Source organism: Sceloporus occidentalis, unplaced genomic scaffold (assembly GCF_023333645.1).
Source record: "Sceloporus occidentalis isolate IW3139 unplaced genomic scaffold, rSceOcc1.0.p SCAF_4, whole genome shotgun sequence".
NCBI lineage: Eukaryota > Metazoa > Chordata > Lepidosauria > Squamata > Phrynosomatidae > Sceloporus > Sceloporus occidentalis.
In genome coordinates this window covers 7,788,851-7,815,472 of record NW_028316984.1, presented here as the reverse complement: position 1 = coordinate 7,815,472, position 26,622 = coordinate 7,788,851, and the positions used below count along the sequence as shown (strand labels likewise).

Here is a 26,622-nt window from a genome sequence, read left to right as displayed (position 1 = left end):
AAAAGCTGCATCCTGTCTGGGCCTGGTGTCCAGCCTGTAGTGCTTGATAAATGGCAATGGCTGGGACCAGACAGCAGCTCCAAAGGCACCCAGTCAGAAAAGCGGAGGATGCAGCTACTGCCCGAGTTGCATGGGCCCAAACCCGAGTAGGGAGAGATCTACCTGAAAGTTCATAGCAGAAGTGGATGGTACCGGACACCCATTTGGAATACCTCTGCACAGTCACAGGTAGTCCCCTTTTGGCCTCTGAGTAGCAGACAAACGGTCTCTCACAGTGCCTTGAACCCAAGGTCCTGTCCATATAAAAAGCCAGCACCCTGTGAATGTTCAAGGTGTGGAGCTGGAGCTCGGTATCAGTGGTTGGGTTCAGGGCGAAGATCGGCAAAACAATGTCATGATTCATGTGGAAGGCTGGCACCACCTTTGGAAGGAAGGTGATATCAGTACGGGGGACCACTTTGACCTTGTGGAACCAGAAGACACAGAGTTCGCTTGCATGATGAGCAGAGGTGATGGCCACAAGGAAAGCTGTTTTCTAGGTCAGCAATCTCAAGTCAGAAGTGACCATAGGCTCAAAACATTTATCTGACAAAAAGGAAAGCATAAGATCCAAGCTCCACGTCAGGGTCGGTACCAAGGATGGAGGATGCAGGTTGTTAAATCCTGAGGAATATCCTTACTAGAGGTGCTTGAAAAGGGAAAGCAAGAAATAACAAGCTGAGTCATGATCGAACACAAGGTCCAGATATTGTTGAAGAAGGTCATCATGAGATGAGGACTCCACGTCCACAATCGCAGCCTCATCAGCCTCGGTCCCGAGGCAGGTGTGATCACGATGGCGTGGGGAGACACGGACCCATAGGTCAGGCTCCTCCACTCTCTGAGCCCGATATGGAGGCAGAGATCAAGAAGAGGCTAATTCCTCAGGCTCAGAATCAGTGTCCAATTGGATGGCACGGGACACATCAATGGGCAGCATGCTCCCAGGAGCAGTTGGGCCCGATAATAAGACTTTGGGGTTGGTACCGACTGAAGCCAATGGAGCCTTGACTAACATCGAGGAGTCTTTCGGACCAGATCTCGTGTCTGGAGAGGCCAAACGAGCCCTTTTGTGGGAAGAATGTTCAGAGTGTTTGTCCTATCCAGAAGGAGAAGATTTCTCACCATAGGAAGACTTATCCTCTGAATGTTTGCGTTTGAAGGACCTTTTCTCCCCATCCTTCTCAGATCTCTCCTCCCCATCTTTATCAGATTTTTTCTTCCATCCTTGTTGGACCAAAATGAGTGATCCTTTGAGGATTTTTCCTTGGCCCTTTCCCCACTCATAGGTTTGGATTTTTCCTTACTGGAGGTGGAGAAAAAGGTCACAGCAGAGCCATGTGAGGCTGAAACAGAGGCAGAAGTGTAGGGGCCCTCAGCAGACAGTGCAGAAATGGGCCTAAGGGACTGTTCATATAGGGAAGACTTCAATTTAAGGTTTCTATGTTTTAGTGTCTGAGCCATCATCGACTTGCAAAACGAACAAGCACTGGGGATATGAGACTCCCCCAGGCACAACACATTAGTCGTGGCAGTCAGAGGTGGGGATTTTAGCCCAACACTTATCACAATGTTTGAAGGAAACCATTTTCCAAATTCAAACAAATCAAATCGACAAGAGATAGAATGGTCAAAAAACAGTCCAGAAGTCAACTAGATTTACAAACAACGTCCAATGGATGAGGCAAAGAATAGTCAAAGACAAGCCGTAGGTCAAAACACTATAGGTCAAAATCAAAAGCAAGAGACTCTATAGCTGAAGTTCCTTCAAGCTGCTAAGCATAGCGGAATAAGGGAACTGAGGAAGATTGGGACAGATAGGGACTTTATATAGAGTGGGCAGAGCTACCGCCAAAAAGTTACAATCTTAAATTTGCCCAGAGATTCTTGAAGTTTTTGAGCTTTACTGCGCAGGCACAGATTAACCCATTTGTGTGATTCGCAGAGACCACAAAAAAGAAATGAAGATTGATGAAAGCCTGGATGAAGAATCAGGGAGAACATCCACAAAAAACTGCAAAAAAATATGTGGGCTAGGAATGAGCATTCAGGACAACAAACAACATGAACTGCAGAAGCTCGTTAGATCAAGACCAACTCAACTTCTGTTGGCAGTGTACTTTATGAAGAAAGCAAAGTCATCCTTGCAAGGAACATAGTATCAAAATATATTGTACATCTGTGGCAATGCTACATAAAAAAGTTTGTGGAATATGTCATATTGTATTCGCTGAACATAATGTATGGCTCAGCATAGCATAGTACGTCCACATGGGGGCCTATGCTAGGCTAAGTCATATACCAACCCCAATTTTATCATACAGCCTCCGAAGCCTCCCAGACAGTTTTGTGGAGAGCAGGCAACTCTTTTTGTTGTTGCTAACTGTTTTTGAGCCAATCTTGACTCATGATGACCCTGTGAATGAGGCATCTCCAAGACCCCTTGTCCTCCACTGCTTTCCTAAGGTCCTGCAATTCCGGTCCATGAGTTCAGCAATCTGGCATGCCATTTACTTCTCTTTTTATTACCTTCTACCTTTCCTAGCATTGGTGTCTTTTCTAATGAATCATGATATGGCCAAAGTACATCAGCCTCAGTTTTGTCATTTTGGCTTCCAGGAAGAGTTCAGGCTTGATCTGCTCTAGGACTCATTTGTCCTTTTGGCCATCCATGGTATCTCTCATAGCACTCTTCTCCAGCACCACATCTGAAATGGGTTGATTTTCTTCCTGTCCACTTTCTTCACTGTCCAACTCTCACATCCATGATGGTGATGGGGAATACAATGGCTTGTATGATCCTAACTTTAGTGCTCAGTTATATTTCTTTACACTTTGGGATCTTGTCTAGACCTTTGATAGATGCCCTTCCCATTCCTAGTCTTCTTATTTTTTGCTTGCAATCTCCATTCTGATCAAAATTTGATCCAAGGTATGAGAAATCTTTGATGGGTGCGCTTTATGCGGCTTGAGCATACGTTGCGCCCCGCGTGCCGCTGCACACGAGCCCCATTGTTTACAATGGGGCTTGAGCATAGGCGGAATTCGCCTTACGCGGAGGGATCCGGAGCAGATCCCCGCGTAAGGCGAGGACACACTGTATTTCAATTTCCTCTTTAGGTTGAATTTATGTAGATCCTCTGCGGTCATTAATTTTGTATTCCTTATGCTCAGCATTAAGCCTGCCTCTACAGAACTCAAACACCAATTAAAATGTAGAGATACACTGTGTCCATGGCTTCAGAGAGTTTTGTCTGCTCTCCACTGAACAAGAGAACAGACAAGCAGGGCATAGATATTTACTTATTTTGTTCTCACATTCGGATATTAAGTTTTTAAAATATTTTCTCCAAGATGGTTCAGATGGTGCTCTTGTGCATTTTCTATAATTTTTCACATTTAAAGACTCTTTCTATGAAAAATTCATTTGTGCAAGACAAGGGTTTTTTGTGTGCAAAAGCCATTTTTTGCCAAATCTATTTTATTTGTTTTGCAAAAAAGATCCAAAATCTAAACAAACAAACAAACACACCACCCAAACAGTTACACCTTTATAGGGTGTTTCAATTTTGTAGCGAAGAGGAGGGAGAGTCTGAAGAAATCACCTCCACTACATGGGAGGGAGTCAGCACATGGAAAAAAGTCTGTTGCCTGCTTGCTTGCTGCTCTGCATCTTTTTGGTGACTACCATCTGCTCCAAAAGCTTGCACTTCCTGCATAACCTGGTCCAAGGTACTGACTAACAAGCAAGAGGACCACCTGCCCTCTTGTGAGGGAATAAATTCTGGGCACCTACTATGGCAGGTTTGCTCTTGAAGGGGATAACTTCCCCTTCAGGGGAGCCGCTTTGGGGGTGGAGTGAGCCATCCCTAAACTGTGGAATGATCTGACAGAAGAGATTAGACAGCGGAATGCACTGTCTGAATGTAAAAGAGCATTAAAGATCAGTCTCTTCTGGCAGGATTATCCAGATGATTTTTAAATTGCAAATTTTAAATTTGGATTGTTTTAATATGTGTACATCTTATTTTTCCTTTTTAACTGATGTGTGTTTTAATGGATGTGTTTAACTGATGTTGTATGTTAATTGTTGTTGTCTCCTGCCTCAATCCATGAAGAGAGGTGAATAAGTCGTTGTATTAATACTGAACCAATGTCGGTTGTTAGTAATGGACTGGATGAGGCAAACAAGACAGACACAAGACAGATCAGGGAATAAATACCTGTTCTGGATGGCATTATACTTCCCTTGAATTCTCAGGGGCACAGCTTGGGTGTTCTTCTGGACTTAACTCTAAACCTGGATGCTCAAGTTTCAGAAGCAGCCGGTAGTGTGTTTGCACAGCTAAAACTAATGCACCAGCTGCACCCATTCCCTAGGAAGGCACATCTGGCTACAGCAACACATGCCTTGATCACATCCCATTCAAACTACTGTAATTGTACATAGGGCTGCCCTTGGAAACTGTTCAGAAATTTCAGTGAATCCAAAATGCTACAGCCAGAATGCTGACTGGGGCCAGTTACAGGAAGCATATAACTCCCTTGTTAAAACAGCTTTACTGGCTATTGGTTCATTTCTGGGCACAATTCAAAGTATTGGTCATGTCCTATAAAACCCTATGTGGCTTAGGTCCAGATAATTTGAAAGATGGTATTTTTCCACATGAACCCATCAGAGTTTTAAGATCTACAGGGGAAGACTTTCTCTCAAGTCACACCACCTTCACTGGGTGGTTTGTGGATCATTGGCTACAGTACAGGCATTTAACCACTGCACCACCAGGGCTCTTAGAGACTGGGTCATAAATATCCAGAATGGTGGGATCAAGGGATGGCATTTTTACTAACACTTTTCTAACAGCCTCCTTCAGGCAAACCTTGTCTTTTTTTTTTTAGCCATTCTATGCACCCATTCAGCCAGTCCCCCTCTGCCTTTTTTTAACAAATCAGGAAGGGCAAAGATCTAGAAGACATGTGCTCATGCTGTAAAGTTTTTAAATCAATTCCCTCTGGGAGCTGCTTTTGGCCCTACTCTGGGAGAAAGGCAGCACACAAATTAAATAAATAAATAAATAAAAAAGACACTCTTTCTCATCAGCAACTAAAAAAATAATATTGCATGAATGCATACCTGGCAGTCAGTAGTATAATTCCAGTAGGCAAGATTACATTATGAAAGTTGGCCATAGTCAGATTTGTAGGCATCTCTGCAGCCTTCCAAGAGTACCAGAAATGCCTGCTGTCTAAAACACTTGCCATATGCATGTCACAGGATGGTTTTTAACATTTCTTTATGTGTAATTTCAAATTGTGCAGTTCAAACACAAAATGTACTAACATAAATTATTATTCTGAAAAAAAAAAGTTTTAAAAATCATACCCTCTGTAAACAAGTTGGAAACAAAAGCAATTTTAACTATAACACTTTATGGAGAAGAGGAAGGAACAAACCGGTAATTTTTGCAGCCTTTTCTTCCTGGTTCACTCTGTTTTCTTCATCATCTTCATTATCTTCTTCAAAATCATCTAAATTTCCAATATCTGCTTGCTTCATACTCATCAGACTTGCCAGGCTTTGCATGTCTTCATCCCTAACAACATCAAAAAAAACCATGATGATATTGTCATTGTTGTTTGTCATTCAGCTACTTCAAATAAACTGTGAACACCACTAGTATCAATCATATTTTCTTGCCGCATAGCATTCAAGATTCCACTCATTGGAAGTGGCCAGATATATTAAATCTCTACTTTTATGTTAATTCAATGGCAATTTATTATCTCTGATTGGATTCACCCTAGTTTGCCCTCCACCCAAATAAACAAAGTACTGTAATTCTAATCACCAAGAGAGAAACCAATGTGCCAACGTTATTTACACCAACACAGATATCAGTTCTACTGGTGTACAGAGACAACCTGTAATGTATGATGCTAACAGAAGCCCCTTGCCTTTTTCATACCTAGAGAAATATGTAGAATACTGTAACACTAACATTTGTCCACTATGTATCTTCTGAATGTTTACAACAACTCCACAAGGTAAATTTATATTGTCATTTCATATTATGAGTTAAGAGGTTGGTTACCTCAGAACCAAGATGAAACGACACTAAACATTCCCAAATGAAGGCTCATTTTCTTAACCAACTATGCAACAGGAAACTATTGTGAGAATGAGATATTATAATGAACTCAAACAAAGTACAGTTTACCTGAGAATATTCTAAGGATCTGGTGCTGTAAACATACACATAATCACTTTTGTTGCAGCGTTAAAAAACAAAATAAAAGCAAAAGTCAAAAGTTGCACAAAGAACTTACGTTGCTTTTCCTTCCCTCAGAAAAATACATGATAAAGAGAACTGCAGGGTGGCAGATATAACTTTCTTAGACAAAGGCTTGAATTTCAACTTGACATCAGTCTGGGTAGGCATGGGACTGGCATATTGCTTCATGTTAATATTGCTCGTAGCAAGAGCTTTCCGGCGTCCAGAAGGAGATTCCTAAAACATGAAATCAACCACTATGAAGCAATATGGTTATATATGTAAGAAAGTATGTTACTATCATTATGTATTCATTATTTAATTAACACTCTGTCTTTCTTCCACGATCCTCAAAGTGGTCGTTTATTTAGTCACTGATAAAATGCAGGCCTTTAACAAGATGGTTTTCAAACCTCGCAACGTGTGTAATAACTTCTAACAGATCAGTTTACAGATGAACAAAAATTAATGTGGGGTAAATATTATTAGGAAATAAACTGATGATACAGGAACAGGCAAGGCTGCATATTATCATCCTATTTATTCAACCTGTATGCAGAAAATGTTGTATGCAGAGGATTACTGGTAGACTCAGAAACAGGAGTGAAGATCAGAGGTAGGAGGATTAACAACCTAAGATATGCAAACAATACAATACTGCTAGCAAAAACAAAAAATGACCTGGAACAATTACTGAAGAAGGTCATGGAGTAAAATGCCAAGGTAGGCTTAATGCTGAATATTAAGAAAACGAAAATAATGACTACAGAAGATCAATAGGAATTCATCTTACATAATGAGAAAATTGAAATAGTCACAGTGTTCCCATACCTTGGGGTTCAAATATTGATCAGAATGGAGATCACAATAAAAAAAATAGAAAAAGACCAGGACTGAGAAGAGCAGCTATGAAAGAACTGGACAAGATCCTAAAGTGCAAAGATATAACTCTGAACGTTAAAGTGAGGATAGTCCTAGCTATCATATTCCCTATCACCATGTATGGATGCAAGAGCAGGACAGTGAAGAAAGCTGACACAATGAACTCATTTGAGATGTGGTGCTGGAGAAGAGTGCTAAGGATTCCGTAGATGGCCAAAAAGACAAACAAATGGGTCCTAGAAAAGATCAAGCCCAAACTAGGATGACTAAATTGAGACTATTGTACTTTTTCCATATTATGAGAAGGTATGAATCAATATTAAAAAAAACAACAGGGAAGGTAGAAGGCAACAGAAAGAGAGGCATGCCAGATGGATGGACTCAAAGAGGCCACGGGCTTGAGCCTGCAGGACCTAAGCAGAGCAGTTGAGGACAGGGGGTCCTAGAGATGTCTCATCCACAGGGCTGCCATGAGTCGAAGTTGGCCCGAGGGCAGTTAACAACAACAAACAGGGTAACATACAAAATGAGGTAACAAAGAAGTGTCATATTTTTCACTTACTGTTTTCATAATACATCTTGCATTTGGATAAAGAACTGTAATATTTTAAAATTCATCACAATAGCAGATTAATATTGTTCTCATTTGTACATAGAAATTGAAGTTTCTGGCTCACACTTTTCCTTTAACAAATGTCAGGACTTCTGACCTTAATCTTCTTCACTGACTGACAGCAGCAACAAGAGCAAAGAAAACTCTAATTGTTTGTGATAGTTGCATCTGTTCAACTTGATTCAATATGAACTATTTGCATATCCTTAAGTATTCCTTCTGAGAGGGTCTAAATCCTTCTCAAGGGTTTGTTGCATTTTAATAATTAACTCATATTATCTACATGCAACAATGATCCTTGTTAATATTATTATGCATAATCTGACAGAAAAGAGTAGCACTCCTGTCCAAAAACCAAGGTATTCTTCATAGATTACATATTACATTCTGACATTCTACTTGGCAAAAAGTGTCAAGCACCTTCAGGAAAGGCTGCCTGAATGTTTTGATAGTGCTAATATACTTTACTCGAGGCAAATGATAACAGTGACATTATCATCCTAGTCAGACAATATTTAATAAATGGACCACAGACTGGGTAGGAGGCTTGGCCAGTTAGAATCGTCCTTGTTATGATTTCCCATGTTGCAAGGGGAGCATAACTCAATAGGCCTGAACAGTTTTTTATTTACAAGGCACACAGTATGATATGATGGTGTTCCGAAATAAAGGCCCATCAGGCTAATGTCTCAATCACTGTATATACCTCATTTTCCATAACACACCATGCTCAACTTAATAAACAGAAAAAAATACTATAATTATGTGGCATTAAATCAACTGCAAATCATGAAAGGTATCAAAATTTTAATTTAATATAATACACATCAGCAGGTCAGCTCACAATATTGAGCATCTATAATGTAAAATTATATTTCCCAAGGAGGTGTTAGAATCTTGTTAGTATTCTACCAGATAGTGTTTGTAGTGTAGTATAGTAGTTGGGGGATGATGGGGCTTTAGCTGCAGTAGAAGAGTAGATAGTGATGGTAGTGCATAGCAGGGCCAGGTGTCTTATCTAGTGGCCTTGAAGGCCTGGCTCTTCGAGCGCTCAGAGCTGGGAATGTGCTTTCACTTCTGTGGGAACCAGGAGGGGTTTCGCTTGGCGGGTTTCTGCTTGGGAGGGGATTTGGCTTTTGGGAATTCTGTTACTTTGTCTTTGGGAGGGTGTGGTCAGTCTCAGCTAAGAAGCTGAGTGAGGCACATGTCTGATTCTGGATCTATCAATAAAGTGCTGTTGATTGTATCAATCAAGCTGACTGGTTGATTGTCTGGGATTCTGGGTGCTAACTCTGACAGGAGGTCACTAAAAGACACAACTGTAAGATAACTTGATTAAAACATACACCAAAAATCTAAGGCATTCCAGACATCTTACCATGAAAAACAGAAAGGCGGGATACAGACGGGCAGGAGAAGACGTCTTGGAGGTGTATTTAGCTCAATGCGGAGCTTCCAGACCGCCCGCCCCGGGGACGTGCTTCAGGTGTTGGGGCTTCCACACGGGGGGCAGTGAAGACGCCTCACCTGGGTCCGTTTCGGACCCGTAGCTTCCATACCGCCGCCTCGGAGGACGCCGCAAAGAAAGGGGCAGCTTCCGCACGGGCGGCTCAAACCGCGGCTTTTTTTTTCTTTTGCCGGCTGGCGGATGCGCAGCTACAGCGCTAAGCAGCGGCGGCAGAAAGCCTATGTGCGCATTTAAAGCGCCCAAGCCCCTTTAAAACTTTTTTCCCCGCTCTGCCCAAGAACAAAGGTGGCAGAGGAGAACGTGGTGCCCATCCTGGCATCATGTGTCATTCTGCACAACATCTGTGAGACCAAGGGCAGGGTCCTGGATGAGGGCATGTGATATAGGCGCCGTTTTGTGCTGCCCACCCTGGGAGCAATCACGGCGGATGAAGAGGATGCCAAGAAGGATGCAGGGGAGGCTGTGAGGAATGCCCTGGCAGATTTTTTTCTGACAAGGAGAATCTGAAGGATGGCTCCTGTGCCATCATCTGTGATGTCAGAGTGCAATGTTCTGTAATACCATAAGCACATGAATAAATGTATCCCATTATCCACAGTTTGAGTCTGCCTATCATTCCTGGTCTGTGCTGTTTTGCCACGTGCCTGAGGGGGACACACACAAACACACACACACAAAAGGTCTCCTGGCGCCTGTTTTCCTGGGTGAAAAAGATACATCAGCTCCAACTGCCAATTGCCCCTTTGACAATGTATCAATCCCCCTCAAATTCAAGCTTTCCTAATGGCCCATTTGAATGTATCAATAGGGCACCCAGAGGGCATCTATTGGGGGAGAGATTCAAACTGCTCCTCTGAAAGCTATCATTGGCCTAGGACCACCTTGGCCTAACGGCCCTGAGCCACAGGTGCCCATATATACCCGTGCGCAACTGTGCAAGACCCCAGGACGGCGATCAACATGGCAGAGCCACGCAGGAGGGTCCCGATCCGCATGGCCTACTGGACCGATGAGGAGGTCGGGATCCTCCTGGACTCCCTGATGCCACAGGCAGCTGCGAGGAGGGTGATGGCCAGCACCAACAAGCCCAACCGGGGGCATTTTCTCGAGGCCTCTCGATCCCTCCGAAACCAAGGGTTTCAAAGAACGCTGCACCAATGTAGAGTGAAGTTTAAAACTCTCAAGGCAGCGTTCTTTGAAACCCTTGAAGATTTCGGAGAGGAGCCCCCGGTTGACAGGCGGCCACCATTCTTCTCGCGGCTGAAGGACCTGTGGATCAGGGGAGATCGGCCCAGACCGGAAGATCGCCGTCCTCCAGGTAAGTCAGAGCTCTTGCCATGCCCTGTCCTACCCTCCTTGACCCTTCCCTTGCCCTCCTCTCCTTCCTGCATGGTGCCAATGCCATCCCTCCTCTTCCCTTCTGCAGGCGTGCGGCCGAGGCGGAGGCGGAGGGAGGGAGGGCACCGTGCCAGGTCGCCCTCTCCACCATCCTCGGGGGACGAGGATGTCCCCGAGGGTGGGCCACAGCCGGGACCAGCTGCTGTGGCCCCTCCGCAGCCAGAGCAGGCTCCTCTGGCGGCAGGTAGGTCCCCAGGGTGAGGGGTGGGGGTTGCCTGACTGCAGCCCCCACGACACTTGTGCCCTCGTCTGCCATGCCAGCATGGTAACTTGGGCCTTTTCTTCCTCTTTTCCAGGGCTTGAAGTCCTTGCTGCTGTTGCTGCCGCCGAGGAGCCTGGCCCGAGCCGCCGCCTGCCAGGGGAGCCAGGGGACTTGGCCCTCGATGCCAGGACCCTGGATCGGGTCCTCCAAGCCCGGCAGCAAGGTAAGTGCAGAGGTGAACCCAGGGAAGGGAGCGGGGGCACCCAGAAACCCTGCCTGTGGGAGTGGGTGATGGGCTCCACAGGCTGACCCTAACCATCCTCTTTCTTTTCCCCCCACAGAGAACCGGATGGAGAGGAGGCTCTCTGCTATGGAGGCGGCGATCCAGAAGCTGGGGGAGAGAGTGGAGGCCATAGAGAGGAACCAGCTGGAGATCCTCCGCCGGCTGCCCGCCCCACCGCCTCCTCCCCCTCCCTGAAGCAGCTTCCCTCCCCTGCCCCCTCAGCCATCCCCCATTCACCACCACCCTTCACCCTCCCCCTTCCCTTTGTAAATAGTTGTAAATAAGATTTTTATTATTATTGTGAATAAAAAAGTTTATTTTTAAAAAAATTTGTGTGGTTTTTTTTTTCTTTTGCCGGCTGGTGGATGCGCAGCTGCGCAGCTACAGCGCTAAGCAGCGGCGGCAGAAAGCCTATGTGCGCATTTAAAGTGCCCAAGCCCCTTTAAAACTTTTTCCCTCGCCCTGCCCAAGAACAATGGTGGTCTCCTGCCAGCTGGTGATCAGCTGGTGTTGGCATCCTTGTCCTCTTGCACTTTGCCAGTGTCACCAGTATCATGGATGCCTCCTCTCCTTTGGTCCCCGTGCTCTTGCTGAATCTACAATGCGCAGCCACAGCTGTCGCCGCTGCCACCGCTGTCCCCCTGCCATCCCCCATCACCTCCCTTGTACATATGTAAATATTTACAGTTTTAGCGGTTTTTATTGTTAGGTGAAAATGGCACAGGAATGTGTGTAGGGGCTCACTTTAAAGTCCAAACTTTCAAAGCAGCGCATGCGTACATGTTGCTCTAGGGTTAGGGTTAGGGTTAGGGTTACGAGTCTTAAAATGCGCTGCAGCTGTGCTGCAGCTTCCACACCTGCATGGCAGTGGACGCTGCAATTAAAGCCTGACTGCAAACTGCGCATGTTCCAAGACCCCAACTCATTATGCGACGCAGCAGACACGGAGCTTTTAAATGGGCAACTTAAATTAGCGGCGTAGCAATTCTGGCGTACCGGTGCAGCAGCTCTCATGGCTTCTTCCACTTCTCGATATGTGTCAGCATTCAGGTAGGACTGCTCCAGTTTCTGCAAAATGTTTGGCTGGGACCATATAGCTATGAGGTCAGCCGTCTCCGCATGAGACCAAGACGTCCCCCTGCCTTTTTTCGGGGTGCTGGTGGATGGCTGTGCCATCCTGCCTGGTGGCAAAGGGGAGCCGCCGCACAGCTGTGCCAGGAGCAGCCGAACTGTGCCCGTTCCCAGGTGAAAATGGCGCAGGAATGTGTGTAGGGGGTCACTTTAAATTCCAAACTTTCCCTTATCACTTTCTACAACCAAAACATCCGCCGGCAAAACTTACAACTTCCCGCGGTTCCAGCAACGCATGCGCACATGGAGCTCTAGGGTTAGGGTTACGAGCCTTAAAATGCGCCGCAGCTGTGCCGCAGCGTCCACAGCTGCATGGCAGCGGACGCTGCAATTAAAGCTTGACTGCAAACCACGCATGTCCCGGACCCCGACCCAATATGCGACGCAGCTGACACGGAGCTTTTAAACAGGCAACTTATATTTGCGGCGTAGCAATTCTGACGTACCGGTGCAGCTGCTTACAGACGCAGCTGCGCACGTACGCCGCAAATCAAAAAGAAGCGGAGAAAAGCAGCACCTTTTTAATGCCGCCTCTTCCCGCTTGGGGCATGCGGGCGGCGCGTTCATGGCGGCATTCAGGTAAGGGCCGTCTGAAGGCTCTACCTTCATGACGTCATGAATACACCCCTTTTTGCCCGTCTGTATCCCGCCAAAGAGACCTTCCTGTCACCAGAGCCCCATGTGAGTCAAGAAAAGACAGCCTTAGTCCCATGGAAACTTGCTGGATGGACACATGCTTGGGATCAGAAGTGCTTTGGATTTTGGATTTTTTTTTTGGGGGGGGGGTGTTGTAAAACCTGTATTTGCACATAGGTAGATATTGAGATATCTTGGAGATGAGACCCAAGTCTAAACACAAAATTCATTTATGTTTCATATATACTTTATACACATAGCCTGAAAATAATTTTATACAATATTTTGAATAATTTTGTGCATTAAACAAAGTTTGTTTACACTGAGTCATCAGAAAGCAAAGATGTCACTATCTCAGCTACCCATGAAAAAAAGTTTTGGATTTTGGAGCATTTTGGATTTCAGAATTCTGGATAAGAGAGACTCAGCCTGTAGCAATGTATTCCTGGGCGTCCTGAGTATTTAATAAACATCAAGCCTCTGCTTAAGATACAGAAAAGTGTTTAGTGCTCTTTGAGATAAGAGAGGCAGAGCTCGTGGATGACCATCTCTACACCTGAGACATTTTTGTCTATTAGGGACTGGCTGTTTCTGTGCTGTCCAGAAATGCTTCCATATAAACTACACAGGGGTGATTAGTAAAGTGTGAAAGTTGCCAAAGCCAGGAATACTTTGTCATCTGAGACAGAAGATCCAAATGGCATCCTCTGTTCCACCATGATGGAAGCATAACAAATGGGTGATTTACTGCCTTTGAAAAACATGTCAGAATCTGGTATTTGACCAACTCAAGTCATTCCTTCCCCTAATTATTGCGAAGCACCCCACTACATGTTATCTGTTTCTTGATGTATAAATTCCTACCAACAGTATTTTAAAATAGAACAGTTATGTCAGTATAAAAAATTTCCATGGTATCAAAGTAAACATGTTTACATCATACCAACGTACAAACAACCAGCCCTCTCTGTGGGAATAATGCATAGCCGGCTTAGTTAGTCTGGTGCGTTGTTAACAAACTAGCAAACCTTAATTAGAGCTGCATACAGTGCAGCCCTGAGGTCATATATGGTCCCCCCAGTGCTGTTTCTTCAGCCCTTAAAGCTCCAGACTCCCCAAACTGCTCTTTATTTGCTCCTCCGGCAAAACTAAATTGTCTGCCCTGGAATCTTCCCCGAACAGCAATGCACCTTTTAAGCATGAAAAAATGCATTACCCATTTCCCCCAATGCCTGAAACAGACATCTGGCCAGTTTCAGGTTTCTAAAGTAGATACAGAATGGATATGCAGCATATTTAATCCACTGTGGAACAAAAACAAATGTTTAAAATCTTAGTGACAGGAAAAGCTTTCAATTTATCATTGAAATATGAGAGACCTAAAGTCAGTTCTAACATTTTTCATCAAGGTGATATTTACAGATGGTACTAAATATAAATGAGTTCCTCTACAGGTGTATGAAGTGCATCTCACATCTGTCCTACCTTCCCTTGATTTTGGCATATTATTTCGCTTTGACTTTTATTTCCATGAGTCTTTGAACAGTTATGGTTACATTCAGGATTAATTTCTCTAAAAAACATGTTTAAATAATATCTTATGGAAGAGCCAGTGAGGCATAATGGTTTCAGCATTAACTATGACTTTGGAGACCAGGGTTCAAATTCCTGCTCAGACTTGAAAATCCCCTGGGTGACCTTGGGCAAGTCGCACTCCCTTACCTTCACAGGGAAGCAAAGGCAAACACCTTCTGAACAAATCTTGCCATGAAAACCCTATGATAGTTTTGCCTGATGGCTGGCATAAGTCTGAAAATGACTTGAAGGCACACAGGCCACACAATGTAATCCAAGAAAAATAAAATATTTCAGAAGCTGTGTTTTTAAAAAGAGAATGTTAGAAATTCCTCAGTTGCATATGAAAGTTAGCTATGTTAGGTTATTAAAAATGTAACAGAAACTTTAAGAATTCAGAGACATAGCCGTGTTAGTCTGGAATATCAGGATCATATTATGAAACTATAGAAAATTGAGTATTAATGCAGTGTGATATATAGGAATTTTTCAACACTAACAGGCTTTCAGTAATGATAGACTTTACAGACAAAAATATCTTTAACAACTGCTTCCTTAATAAAGAAATAGCTAAGATAGCAATTTTTAGTTGGCCATTTAATCAACTGAGTTGATTATTTTAAAACAGAAGGCACACATGTTACATGCAGTGCCTCTTTCCTTCTTGCTTCTGGAACCTAGGTCAGGATTCAAGAACTGGACATCTAGTAGCAGAGAGCAAAATCCAAGGGAACTGGGAGAACATGTTTCACTATTCCCGACTGGAGCCCCTGCACTTTGGAGTCAACCAGTGCCAACTAAAAAACAAAACAAAAACAGAGGCTGCAAGGATGAGAAAGGATGGGAAGAAAGTTCAAAATTTTGGAGGTTTGCTACATGGTTTTACTGTCTTCTGTCACCTCTGCAATGGGTCACTCAAAGTTGTACTCTCTCTTGTCACATGATCAATCCAGGACAACATCCACAGTGACAGTGAAGCATAGAGTGAGATTAGGCACCTTTAGTCATATACTGAAACAATGTAGAATTCCTTTAACTGAGGCCTGGCAGAGACTGGTGCAATGCGCCAGCTTGGGGCCGATTTTAGGGTTCGAGAGAGCGGAGTGTCTGCATGCTTCCGTGCCATCTGGGCACCATCATGGCTCGCCCCGTCCACACATGTATTCGATGAACATATGTCATCTTTGCACGCAGGAGCGGGTTCTTTTTATGCCTCCTGGAGGCTGCGCCATTTGGTTGGTGCGTCCTCTGTGTAGGGCAAAAACGGGCGGCTGCAGGCCGCCCTTTCGGGGTGGTCTGTACAACCCCTAAGTTTCAGTCATTCTAGTACTTAGAGAGGTATAAAGATCTCACATATGAGCTTTTATTAAAATATAATTTGCAGAAGGAAGACAGGGGAATTCTTTTTTTATACATATAAAGAATAATAGCACATTTAAGAATTAATACTGTCTCTAGACAAACTTTCTGCTGTCTGCTTGTGGCTCAGTTCTTTAAGTAAAATACTGAACAATATTGGTAACGTTAAGTATAGACTATTTCACTGCAAGAATGATATGCACCTAATGAAGCATAAACATTTCCTTGAAAATGATGGTAGGCACACCTTAGTTACGAATCAACATTTCCTCGTATTATAAACAAACAACCTTTCGATTGTGCTGGCACAGGCCTGACAGTCATCCATGGTTGTGTATTAGTGAGTCTAACCATTCTTGAATTTGTATGATGTTAAGCCTTTGCCATTCTCAGAGTTTTTGTATGATCTTTAGATCTTGTTTTTGCCATTGTTTAGAAAGCAAAGCACGTGATATGTAAGGCAGAGTGACTCACTGGGAATGGGAATGGGAACATGGATTCCAATGAACAGAGTTCATCTGAACTCAACTCACCCTTTGAGGAAATTAAGGATGAAAATCAGATTGAAAAATCTGAAATCTTCATCATTTGCTTTGACAATTTAGAACTAATTGTTTTTTTAAGCTTTTTCCAAATCATTAAACTGTTCACTTGGAAAAGTTAAAATAATTCATTCCCAATCAAAGTATAATATTCAATATGCAAACAAGTGAACGATCCTGATCTCTTCTAAGTGTTCAGTTTTCTGGTAGCTGAATATCAGTTTTATTACATTCCAGATGCAGACATATTTGAATCAAATATATACTCTGCAATTCTTCAATTGCTACAAGAAAATCTTCTGTCTTCCTTGAGTACAGAACCAATAATACTAACTTTGAGATATATCTTGTCCATTATATTATTTAACTGATATTACTATGTATAGGACTTATTATTATTATTATTATTATTATTATTATTATCATTATTATTATTACATATAGCATCCTCTCCACATCAATGCAGTAGTGAGTTACACTTATAGGGACTTGTACTTTGCTGAATGTGCACAGGATTGCACACTTAATTATTCATGATTCTTATGAAATCATTGGTTTTGTGAATTTGTAACAGCATTAATTTCCTATGCAAGCAAAATTATGCTTAAAATTCTGCATCACAGATTCCAGTAACATATGGCAAGAGAAATCTCAGGATATGCAAGCAGGGTTCAGGAAAGGCAGAGGCACTAGGGACCACACTGCAAACATACAATGGATAATGGATGCACCAAAGAATTTCAAAAGAAAATCAGCATGACTGTAGAAAAGCCTCTGACTGCAATGATCATGAAAAGCTATAGAACGCTCTCACAGATATGGGAGTCCCGCTGCATTTGATAGTTCTGATGAGAAATCTGTACTCAGGACAAAAGGCCACTGTTAGAACAGAATATGGAGAAACAGAATGGTTCCCAGTTGGCAAGGGGGTCAGAGAAGGCTGCATTTATCACCCTATCACTGTATGCAGAAAACATCATACAAAGAGCAGATTTTTCTTAGTAGGAAGAAACATCATCAGTCTAAGATATGCAAATGATAGCATACTACGAGCTTTTCTAGATCTGATCCTAAACAATAGGAATGACCTGATAAATGGGTGCAAGTGGCGGGATCCTTAGGTGCGAGTGATCATGTCCTCATGTTGTTTGTTATACGTGCTGGCCAATTGGCCGTAATAAAGTTATTATTATTGTTGTTTGTTATACAGTGGAAAGGAGAAGCCAAGTATAGTCAGACACATATTCTAGACTGTAGGAAAGCTGATTTCAGTAAACCTAGGGAAATACTGGAGGTGATCCTGTAGTCAGGAATACAAAAAGAGAAGGGAGTTAAGGATGGATGGGAGTTTCTCAAAAGAAAGATACACCAGGCACAATTTCAAACTGTTCCAAATAGAAGGAAAAATGGGAGGTGTCTCAAGAAACCAGGATGGATGACTAAAGACCTTTCAGCTGAGCTAAGTTTTAAACAGAGCATGTATAAGAAATGGAAAACGGGGGAAATCACCAAAGAAGAATTTAAACAAATAGCTAGCATGTCTAGGGGTAAAGTCAGAAAAGAAAAAGCACAGAATGAGGTCAGGCTTGCTAGAGAGGTTAAGAACAATAAAAAGGGCTTTGGGGGGTATATCCGTAGCAAAAGGAAGAAGAAGGAAATGGTAGGGCTACTGCACAGAGAAGATGGAGAAATGCTAACAGGGGACAGGGAAAAGGCAGAACTCCTTAACACCTTCTTTGCCCCCATTTTATCACAAAAGGAAAAGAGTGCTCAACCTCAGGAAAGTGGAGTAGAGGACCCAATAGGGGAAATACAGCACAGAATAAGTAAAGAGGTAGTACATGAAAACCTGGTTAATCTAATTGAATTTAAGGCGGGTTACAGACTGCCATTAGGGACGTCCTGAGGACGTCCCAGTTTGAAAAAGGGGCGTCTCTTCTAGACGCCCCTACTCCTATTACAAACAGAGTCCGTAACAAATGGCGGCACCCTGCTCATACGGGCGCTGCCATATTGACGTAGCGGACGCTCTGCGTTCGCACATGGCGCCCCAGAAGTGACGCCACGAGTGCATGCCTAGCGCCTCGCAACGTCTTTTCCGGGGCCCAGGAAGGAGCACAATTTCCGCGCTCCTTCCTCGGAGTGTCCGGGACCTGCGTGGTTTGGCCGCTGCGGCTCCCGGATGCTGCAAGCGGCGGTGGCAGGAGACCGCCGCAATCCGGCGGTCTGTAACGCGCCTAAGTCTCCAGGACTAGATGAACTACATCCAGGGTTGTTAAAAGAACTGGTAAATGTATTCTCAGAGCCACTGGCAATCTTTGAGAACTCCTAGAAAACAGGAGAAGTCCCAGAAGACTGGAGGAGGACAAACATTGTCCCCATCTTCAAAAAGGGGAAAAAAAGAGGATCCCAACAATTACCGCCCAGTTAGTCTGACATCAATACCAGGAAAGATTCTACAGCAGATTATTAAACAGAGAGTCTGTGGACATTTAGAAGGAAATGTCATAACCACAAAAATCAACATGGGTTTGCGAGAAACAAGTCATGTCAGACCAATTTGATGTCTTTTTAAAAAAAATAATTAACCAGCTTGGTAGATGAGGGGAATGCTGTGGATATAGCAGATCTTAGGTGGGCTGCATTTTATTACCCTACTTGTTCAACCTGTATGCACAAAATATCGGATGACAAGCAGGTCTGGACTCAGAAGGACGAATAAAAATAAAGGAAGGGACATCCACCATCTAAGTTATACAGATAACATGATACTATTAGTAGAAAACATTGAAGACTTGGAAAAACTACAGGTTTCTTGTTCTTGTTGACCCCCTTACCAACTGGGAACCATTCTGTTTCTCCATATTCTATTCTAACTGTGGCCTCTTGTCCTGAGTACAGACTTCTTGCCAGAACTATCAAATGTAGAGGTGCTCAGGAAGGGACCTGTGGCTACACTCAATAGAACAATCGGATGTTAACAAGCACATAATCACACCTCCACTTAGCTCATACAAGCAATCAGCCTTGACCCAACAGACAAAAGATCACCATACTACAATAGAACAACAGACACCAGTGGCCACTAGACTCCTAACAAACCAGCCAGCATTCTCCCAACTGACCCTCACCCTTGACCCAACAAACTCTTCCAAAGGACTTTGTGGGACTGGGGAGGTTTAACCCCATAGTTATCATGGACTTCTAAAAACTGATGGCTTACCCAGATTGAAACAAACTTGTAAGGTTGTTTCCTGATTTAGTGTGAGTATTTCCAAACATAGACCAGATTCTTTCACATGCTGCAGAAGTTGGTGTTTGACAGAATCCCAGACTGCATTCCTGAACCAAATCGCTATATTCTGCAACATTTGAAAGTATCTTCCCAACATCAAGTAATAACTGTGATGCTTGTTTTGTAACCCAGTCAAATGCAGTAACAGTGCTATCATCACTTATATTCCCACCTTTGAACCTTGGATCCAGCTGATTTGCAGTAACATGAATTGTAGGGCAGCAAAATTCTTCCCTTTTTAAAATAAAATCTTTCACTTTGCTTTCTTCTACTTTGCTTTCCACCTATAGTTGTAGGTGGAGATACACTGAAATTGTTAGAAATGGTTGCTTTTATTTTGGCCATTTAATAAGGAATTTTTGACAGAAGTACACTATCTGATTCAGATGCAGTGACTGCTGCAGAAATTGGCTTTAGAATCTTCAGGGAATTCTGGAGCTGAACCCAGAAGACATCCTCATCATGAACAGTGTTTCTCACACGCCTGGGTACTTTAAGATCTTCAACTATTACTGTTTCTTCAAGAGCTTCTTTGCTTTTTATTAAACTTGCAAAGAGATTACCACCCCACCCAACAGAGCTTCAGCGTCACTATTTTATTCTTCGCATTTTTTCTACTTGAAAACTGCAGCTACAATATGAGTAGCTTTTACATGTTTCATAACTTCTTTTGCTTGTCTATAGATCATTTGAAGAGTGTCTAGTTTCATAATATCATTGAGAAGCATGAGATGTTTTGCAGTAATATGTGGATACTTATGCATTATGATCTCCCATGCTGCTTTCATATTGCTGAAATAGTCAGTCAGCAAAGCAAATACCTTACCACTCCCAATTTTCTGTAGGATTTCACATATTTTACAACTGATATACTCTCCAGTATGTCTGTTTTCTCCTGTTTCAATTCTTCTGTAAAGAACTGCTTAGGTGTTATCACAAAATTTGTAATTCCTTCCCTTCTCACATTTGTCCATCCATCTGTAAGTAGTGCAAGACACAGTGCTTTGTTGATTTTTTCTTGCGCAGATTCCATTACACATTCGTATTCTGACTCGAAAAGAAGCTTGCACAAAGAATATCTGCTGGGCAAACGGCATGATGGTCTTAATAATTTCAAAGCTTCCTGCCAGTATGTATTGCCAGTTATTGAAAATGGCATTCCAGAAGAATATATTGCTCTTTCAAATGTTTGATCAATTTTTTTTCCTGATCTTCAGGTGTCATCTTGTCTACATATGAAGTTATTGAGTATTTTAGATGCAGTTGTTTACAATATTTGTTTACTTAAAGATGGTGCTGATGGGACAACACTTTATGATGATGCTGATATTACAGATGAAGCAGGAAGAGGTCGTCTTGAACAAGAACACTGAAGAAAGCTATGTGCATTTTCAATATTATGGTCCTCTTCACTTAGATCCACGAAGGATGTTTTAATATCTACAGAACACTTGTTACATACAAGAATGTGTTTTGTCATACTGGTAGCATTTGGAAATGCAAATTTCATCTGACAGCATTAGCAAATCGCATTTTTCTTCACATAAGAAGAAGGGTGCAGGGGAAAGGGACGGGTGCAGGCTGGCTCAAAGGGGTGGTCTATATCCTGCCTATGTTAAAGAATTTTTAGCATAATTATGCTTATGTGGGGAAATTAATGCTATGGTCCTATAGTTGCTGCAGTCTTTTATGTCTTCTTTTTTGAGGAGGGGGATGTATATGTATATTGATTGTTTCCAGTCTGTTGGCCATTGTTCTGTTTTTCATATTTGTTGACATATATTAGTTAACATTAACGTTGATTCTCTCTGTGTGAATTGTAGGAGTTCAATTGGGATATCATCTGTTCCTGATTTATTTTCCCCAATTTCTCTTATTGTAACTTCCACCTCACTTTTTAGAATTTGGGGGTTGTCTTCACAAGGTACTTCATTCCACGTGTCATTCATTTTTTCATCTCTTTTATATAACTTTATAGTGTATTGCTTTTTATTTCTTCATGGTATTGCAGTACGTTCTTTTCCTGTCATAGAGCATCCTGGCTCTTGATTCCAACTTTCCTTTGGGTTCCATAGACTATATGACCATAAAAGAAAAGGTGATGCATGAAGCAAGTACTTTATCCAAACCTAGCAATATGCTGGTCTGCAAATGTTTTTCCCTTTCCCTCTGCTATAACAGATATCATGGTTGACAAAAATGGTGGGTCTCAACTGGTGAAACAGCACTTTTCTAACAATAAAGTGCTTGGGTTTAGAAGACAGCAATTTATAAGGTTGCCAACTTTAACCTTTTTTTGCAAGTGCTGCAATTTTTAGGGTGTTCTTATAAGTTTTTAAAGTGAAGAAACTGACCAACTTATTTGCCATGAGAATGCTTAGCTTCCTAGCTGTGTGAAAATAATTTGCCAACACTTATTATCTAATGGACAAAAAAGCTAACAGATTATGGGCCCTCCTTTTTTCTCATTATTTAAAACCAAGCTAGTAAAGGTTCGATTTTTGGAAGATATGTAATGAACATGTTTTATTCACAGTACTAATGTGGGTATTCCTGCAAACCCAAAGTTGCTTTTAATGTAACTTCTAAGCCTTAACATACAAGAAACAGACACATGCATGAATGTTCCTTTGCATATCTAAAGACTGGCAGCAAAGTGCAACTATTCAGAATGGGGAAATCAGCATTGTTATAAAACTTTAAATGATATGCAATCTTTATACTTTCACTACTTCTTGCCACTTGGCTTTGGGAATAAGTCATGCCTTCTGTAAATATAAAATATGTGCAAATTCAATAGTGGCAAGGAGAGCCACTGCAGTAGCACTGCAGCAACATTCTTATTGCCCTCATGTTGTTGTTGTTGTTGTTGTTGTTGCTGCTGCTGCTGCTGCTTTTGTTACATACTTTCAACTCAACTCTTACTTCATAGGGTTTTCTCGGTGATATTAATTCAGAGGAGGTTTGCCATTGCTCTTTTGTAAGAGACTGTGACCTGCCCAAGGCCACCCTGTGTGCTTTCATGGCTAAGTGAAGATTCAAACCCTGGTCTCCTGGAGTTCTGGTCCAACATTCAAATGACTATATCATACTGGCTCTCACTGCCCCCATATTTGCCTGCTTTCCAAAGATCTCATTTATGTACTTGCCATCCTTGTGGGATGGAGACATATTGGACTGCAAAGGGAGTGTCTTTGTTATGTTAAATTTCCTGGACTTTGAAAATCTCAGTTGCCAGATGGCCAGGAGGAGGAGGTTCCAGCCTGCAAGATATGGCTCTCCATACTAGCTTAACTAAGAAGAGAAACAGTAAAATGCAGGCTAACATCTTCAATTTTTTTTCTCCTGTTTGGTTAGTAACACCTTGTCTGATGAAGAAGCCAGTGAAGCTTCGACAGCTTTCAACATGTATATTGTGCATTTTGGTTGGCCAAAAATGGTATCACTGTTTGGTGGATTTTTGATTGGATTTGCTAAATGGCCAACACAGCTACTCTTGGATGTTAGGGAGATGGCAGTTTTAACTATCTATGGAGCTGAAATAGAACTGAACTTGGACAACAGGGTTCAGTCACAAACTTCACTGGGTACATTTCTGGAAGATATTATCTTGTTGGTAAATATGCTACTCTGGTTTGCAGAGAAAGGCTGAGATAGAAATATGACAGAGAGATAAATATCTTGTCAAAATTATTATTATTATTTTTGCAAGACAAACACCCGTTGCTTATTAAAAACATGTTCAAAGAGCATTTCAGCTGTATGCAAAGTATGCATACTAGGTTATCTGGAGAAAAAGTGTGCCAGCAGAAGTTCAGTTCTGTACATATTCCAATTATATAGCATCCAGCATTTGTGAAGTTTTTGAATCAGGTAGCATTAGAAATTTCCTTCCCCGACTCCTCCTCACAAAGGAGGATAACAATTGGCAGCAGGGAAAGACAATGCTTTTAGATGATTTGGGTCCCACTAAAAAATCTCTGCTGGTAATAATGTTTTCCCCCCTTGCTACAAGTAGTCCCAAGTAAAAGAAGTCCAGAAGTTCCTGATTCGTGGTCTTTAAAGCTACATCACAAGATATATATTGCTTAGGCTATGCTGAAGAGATCACTGCTTCACCAGCAGACCAAAATGGATCACTACAGAATCTAATTTGTGGAAGTATAGAGCAATTAAATGCTAAAATAGGCAAGCTACAGGAAGCTCTCTCAACTGAAGAGAGTAAATTATAAACTATGTCAGTTAAAATAATTTAGACAGTTGGATGGAAGATTTTGAGGGCCAAATGCAAGCAGCACAATCTGTGATGAAAAGGTGCTTAAAAGCAAAATCATGGCTCGAGATATTCAGAACGTTTATTAAGGATGATGATGCATATGAATGGAGAAGCTAATTTTTTTAATATAGAACATGCCAAGAATACTCAAGTTCTCAATTATAAGTGTGAGAAATGACAAAAAACTTGTAAAAAGAACAGCAGCAACTTGGGGTATAGCAAGAAGAGTTCGGATAATAGTTGAAAAACATAAGATCTTTAAAAATATTTTCATTACCAAACCCATGATAAAAATTCAAGGGATTCACCTTGAATATGAAAAATACCATGACCTTGGTGAGAAATGTGCATTTGGACAGTGTGGAGAGTGAGTAATGGTTTAGCATGAGACACCAATACAGGAAAAGAAAAAGAAAAAAGAATCAGAGATCTTGGAGGGATTGCCCAAAATATTATATGGGGTAGTGGCATGTGATGTCATGAATCATCTCTCAGGCATAAGTAGTCACATGGCATTAATGTGGTAATTTTTCACTCCAGGAAAGACATTAATTTATCTATTCCTTAATGTTATAACTTTTTATAAAGTCACCTTGGGGTCCCAAAAAGTGAACCTAAAGTGAGTTGTAACTGTTTATGGACTGCTAAACCCCATAAACTCACTGTCCATGTGTTGATGCTGATGCAGCATCGGAACACAGGCAGGGAGTAATTCCATGGTCAGGACAATCCTCCAAGAAAGCTTTATTGGGGTGGGAACCTTATTGGGGACATCTCTCCCCCCAATAACCCAGATAAAATTGAAGTATACTCAGTGGGCAAAAGATGTTCACCGATTCTTGACAAGGACACAGAAAACTAAAAGTCATAGGGTGGAATACTAAAAGGACCATCCCATATTCATTTGTCTGTAGGTTCCACTTGTAAAAACAATTTATTTTTCACTTGGAATATTGGTTTCAGTGGTAGAAAATGGCAATTTTCACACAACAGGGTGTAATGACTGCATGCTTTGAATGTAAAAGGGACCAGGTTCATGCCCCAGTATCTAGATGGAAAGACCAAGAATTACTGTATTGCCATTTAGTGTAGATAAGCAAGCTAGATCAACCAAACAGTGATTTGATTTCACATAAGGCAGCTTCTCATGTTCCTCAGTATCAGATGACGTTACACGGCTAATTCTATTGCAATAGTTAAATCTGAAAGAACCCACATATTGGATTTCTTTTTATACAGAACCATAAGGAATTTTATTTTCTATATCTTCAAATTATTTGATTGATTGAATACTGAAACTGCTCTGTTCGTATTGTCTTTTCAAATTATTTTAAAGAATTATTTTTATTTTTTCAAAAATATTCTTATTTCAATTTGTTTTTCAAATTTTAATTTCTGTGTTGTTTTTAATTTTGTTACCTGGTGGACATTGCTTTAGGGGCCTTAGTGAACTGGAAGATATAAATATAAATTTTAAAAAATCTTAAAAAGATATAAAGAAATAAAGAATATTCTATGTGCAGGAGTGGAAGATTCAGTACAAAAAGAAAGGAAAACTACTCTGCCCCACTTCTTCATCTAAATCCTGCATGCCAGAGTTCTGTCCTTCTATATGGTTAACATCCAACAGTGTATGTTGGTACTGAATGTCAGTGATACCAATGGGATCAGGTATTAGCTTACTTGCTTATTAGCTTACTTGCTGTTCACCGCTATGATCTCTGGAATAGCGGTATATAAATAAAACAAATTATTATTATTATTATTATTATTATTATTATTATTCCCCTTCTCCTGCTGTGCCACCCAAAAATCTGCTCTAGAGGATTGCCCAGAGTGAGTGGATGTTCTGCAAGAGGGAAGAGGACAACTGATTCTGATAGAGTGTTGGGTCCTGACCTAACACTCAAGATCTATGCACTATTACCTAAAAAGAAATCCCACTGAAATTAGTATAACTTACTTCTGAGGAAAATGTATACAGTCTGACTCTAGCCTCGCTATGGAGAGATTCCTATATTCAGACATATAATTTCAATGCTTTTTCATTAAATGCTGTTGTATAATGAGTAATAATGTTCTGATTGTATAAAATCTATAAGCAAAACTGGATTCCTGTATTTCAAAAAGGATTTGTGTACTGTAGATAGATCAGCTTCATACAATAAATGCACACCTAGCCCTATTTACACACCTGTACACATTTCAGAATTCTAGACATAAAATCTTATTACATGATGTGTACATCAAAATATTCACAACATTAACAAAAGCTGATTAATTGATGACATTTTAATAAAAATGTTGGGATTTTTTTTATTAACATAGCAATAGTTTTCTTCAGTCAAATATTGAAACAGAGTGTCATAGCCAGAAATGGAACGAATACCTAAGTCAAACGTGAAATAGTGGGAGTAGCTGCGTTTGGGAAGGTAGCTAATACTGGTTGTCTCCTCCCATTTGAGGGAGACAAGATCTATGCTCATTCATTGCACTTATTACACACTGTGGAAGAACCAACCCCTCCCAGCTTCAGACACAACTCACCAAACATCAACAAACTTGATATTCAGCTAGAAAATACCAACAGAAGGGGACAACAAAGGTCAACTCAGTTATTTATTCTTCTCACCCTGAGAGGAATAAATAAA

General features: G+C 41.6%; 1 protein-coding gene across 8 annotated transcripts in view; it reads right to left on the bottom strand.

The window, feature by feature from the left end:
• LOC149313473 (EH domain-binding protein 1-like) overlaps positions 1 to 26,622 on the bottom strand; it is a 318,359-nt gene that overhangs the window by 217,345 nt on the left and 74,392 nt on the right. For all 8 annotated transcript variants that reach the window (XM_089519151.1, XM_089519153.1, XM_089519155.1 and 5 more), the window contains 2 exons: positions 6,367 to 6,548; positions 5,494 to 5,633 (listed from right to left, as the gene is read on the bottom strand). In XM_089519151.1, the coding sequence (XP_089375277.1) occupies positions 5,494 to 5,633; positions 6,367 to 6,548 (322 nt within the window). The remainder of the gene's footprint in view (positions 1 to 5,493; positions 5,634 to 6,366; positions 6,549 to 26,622) is intronic.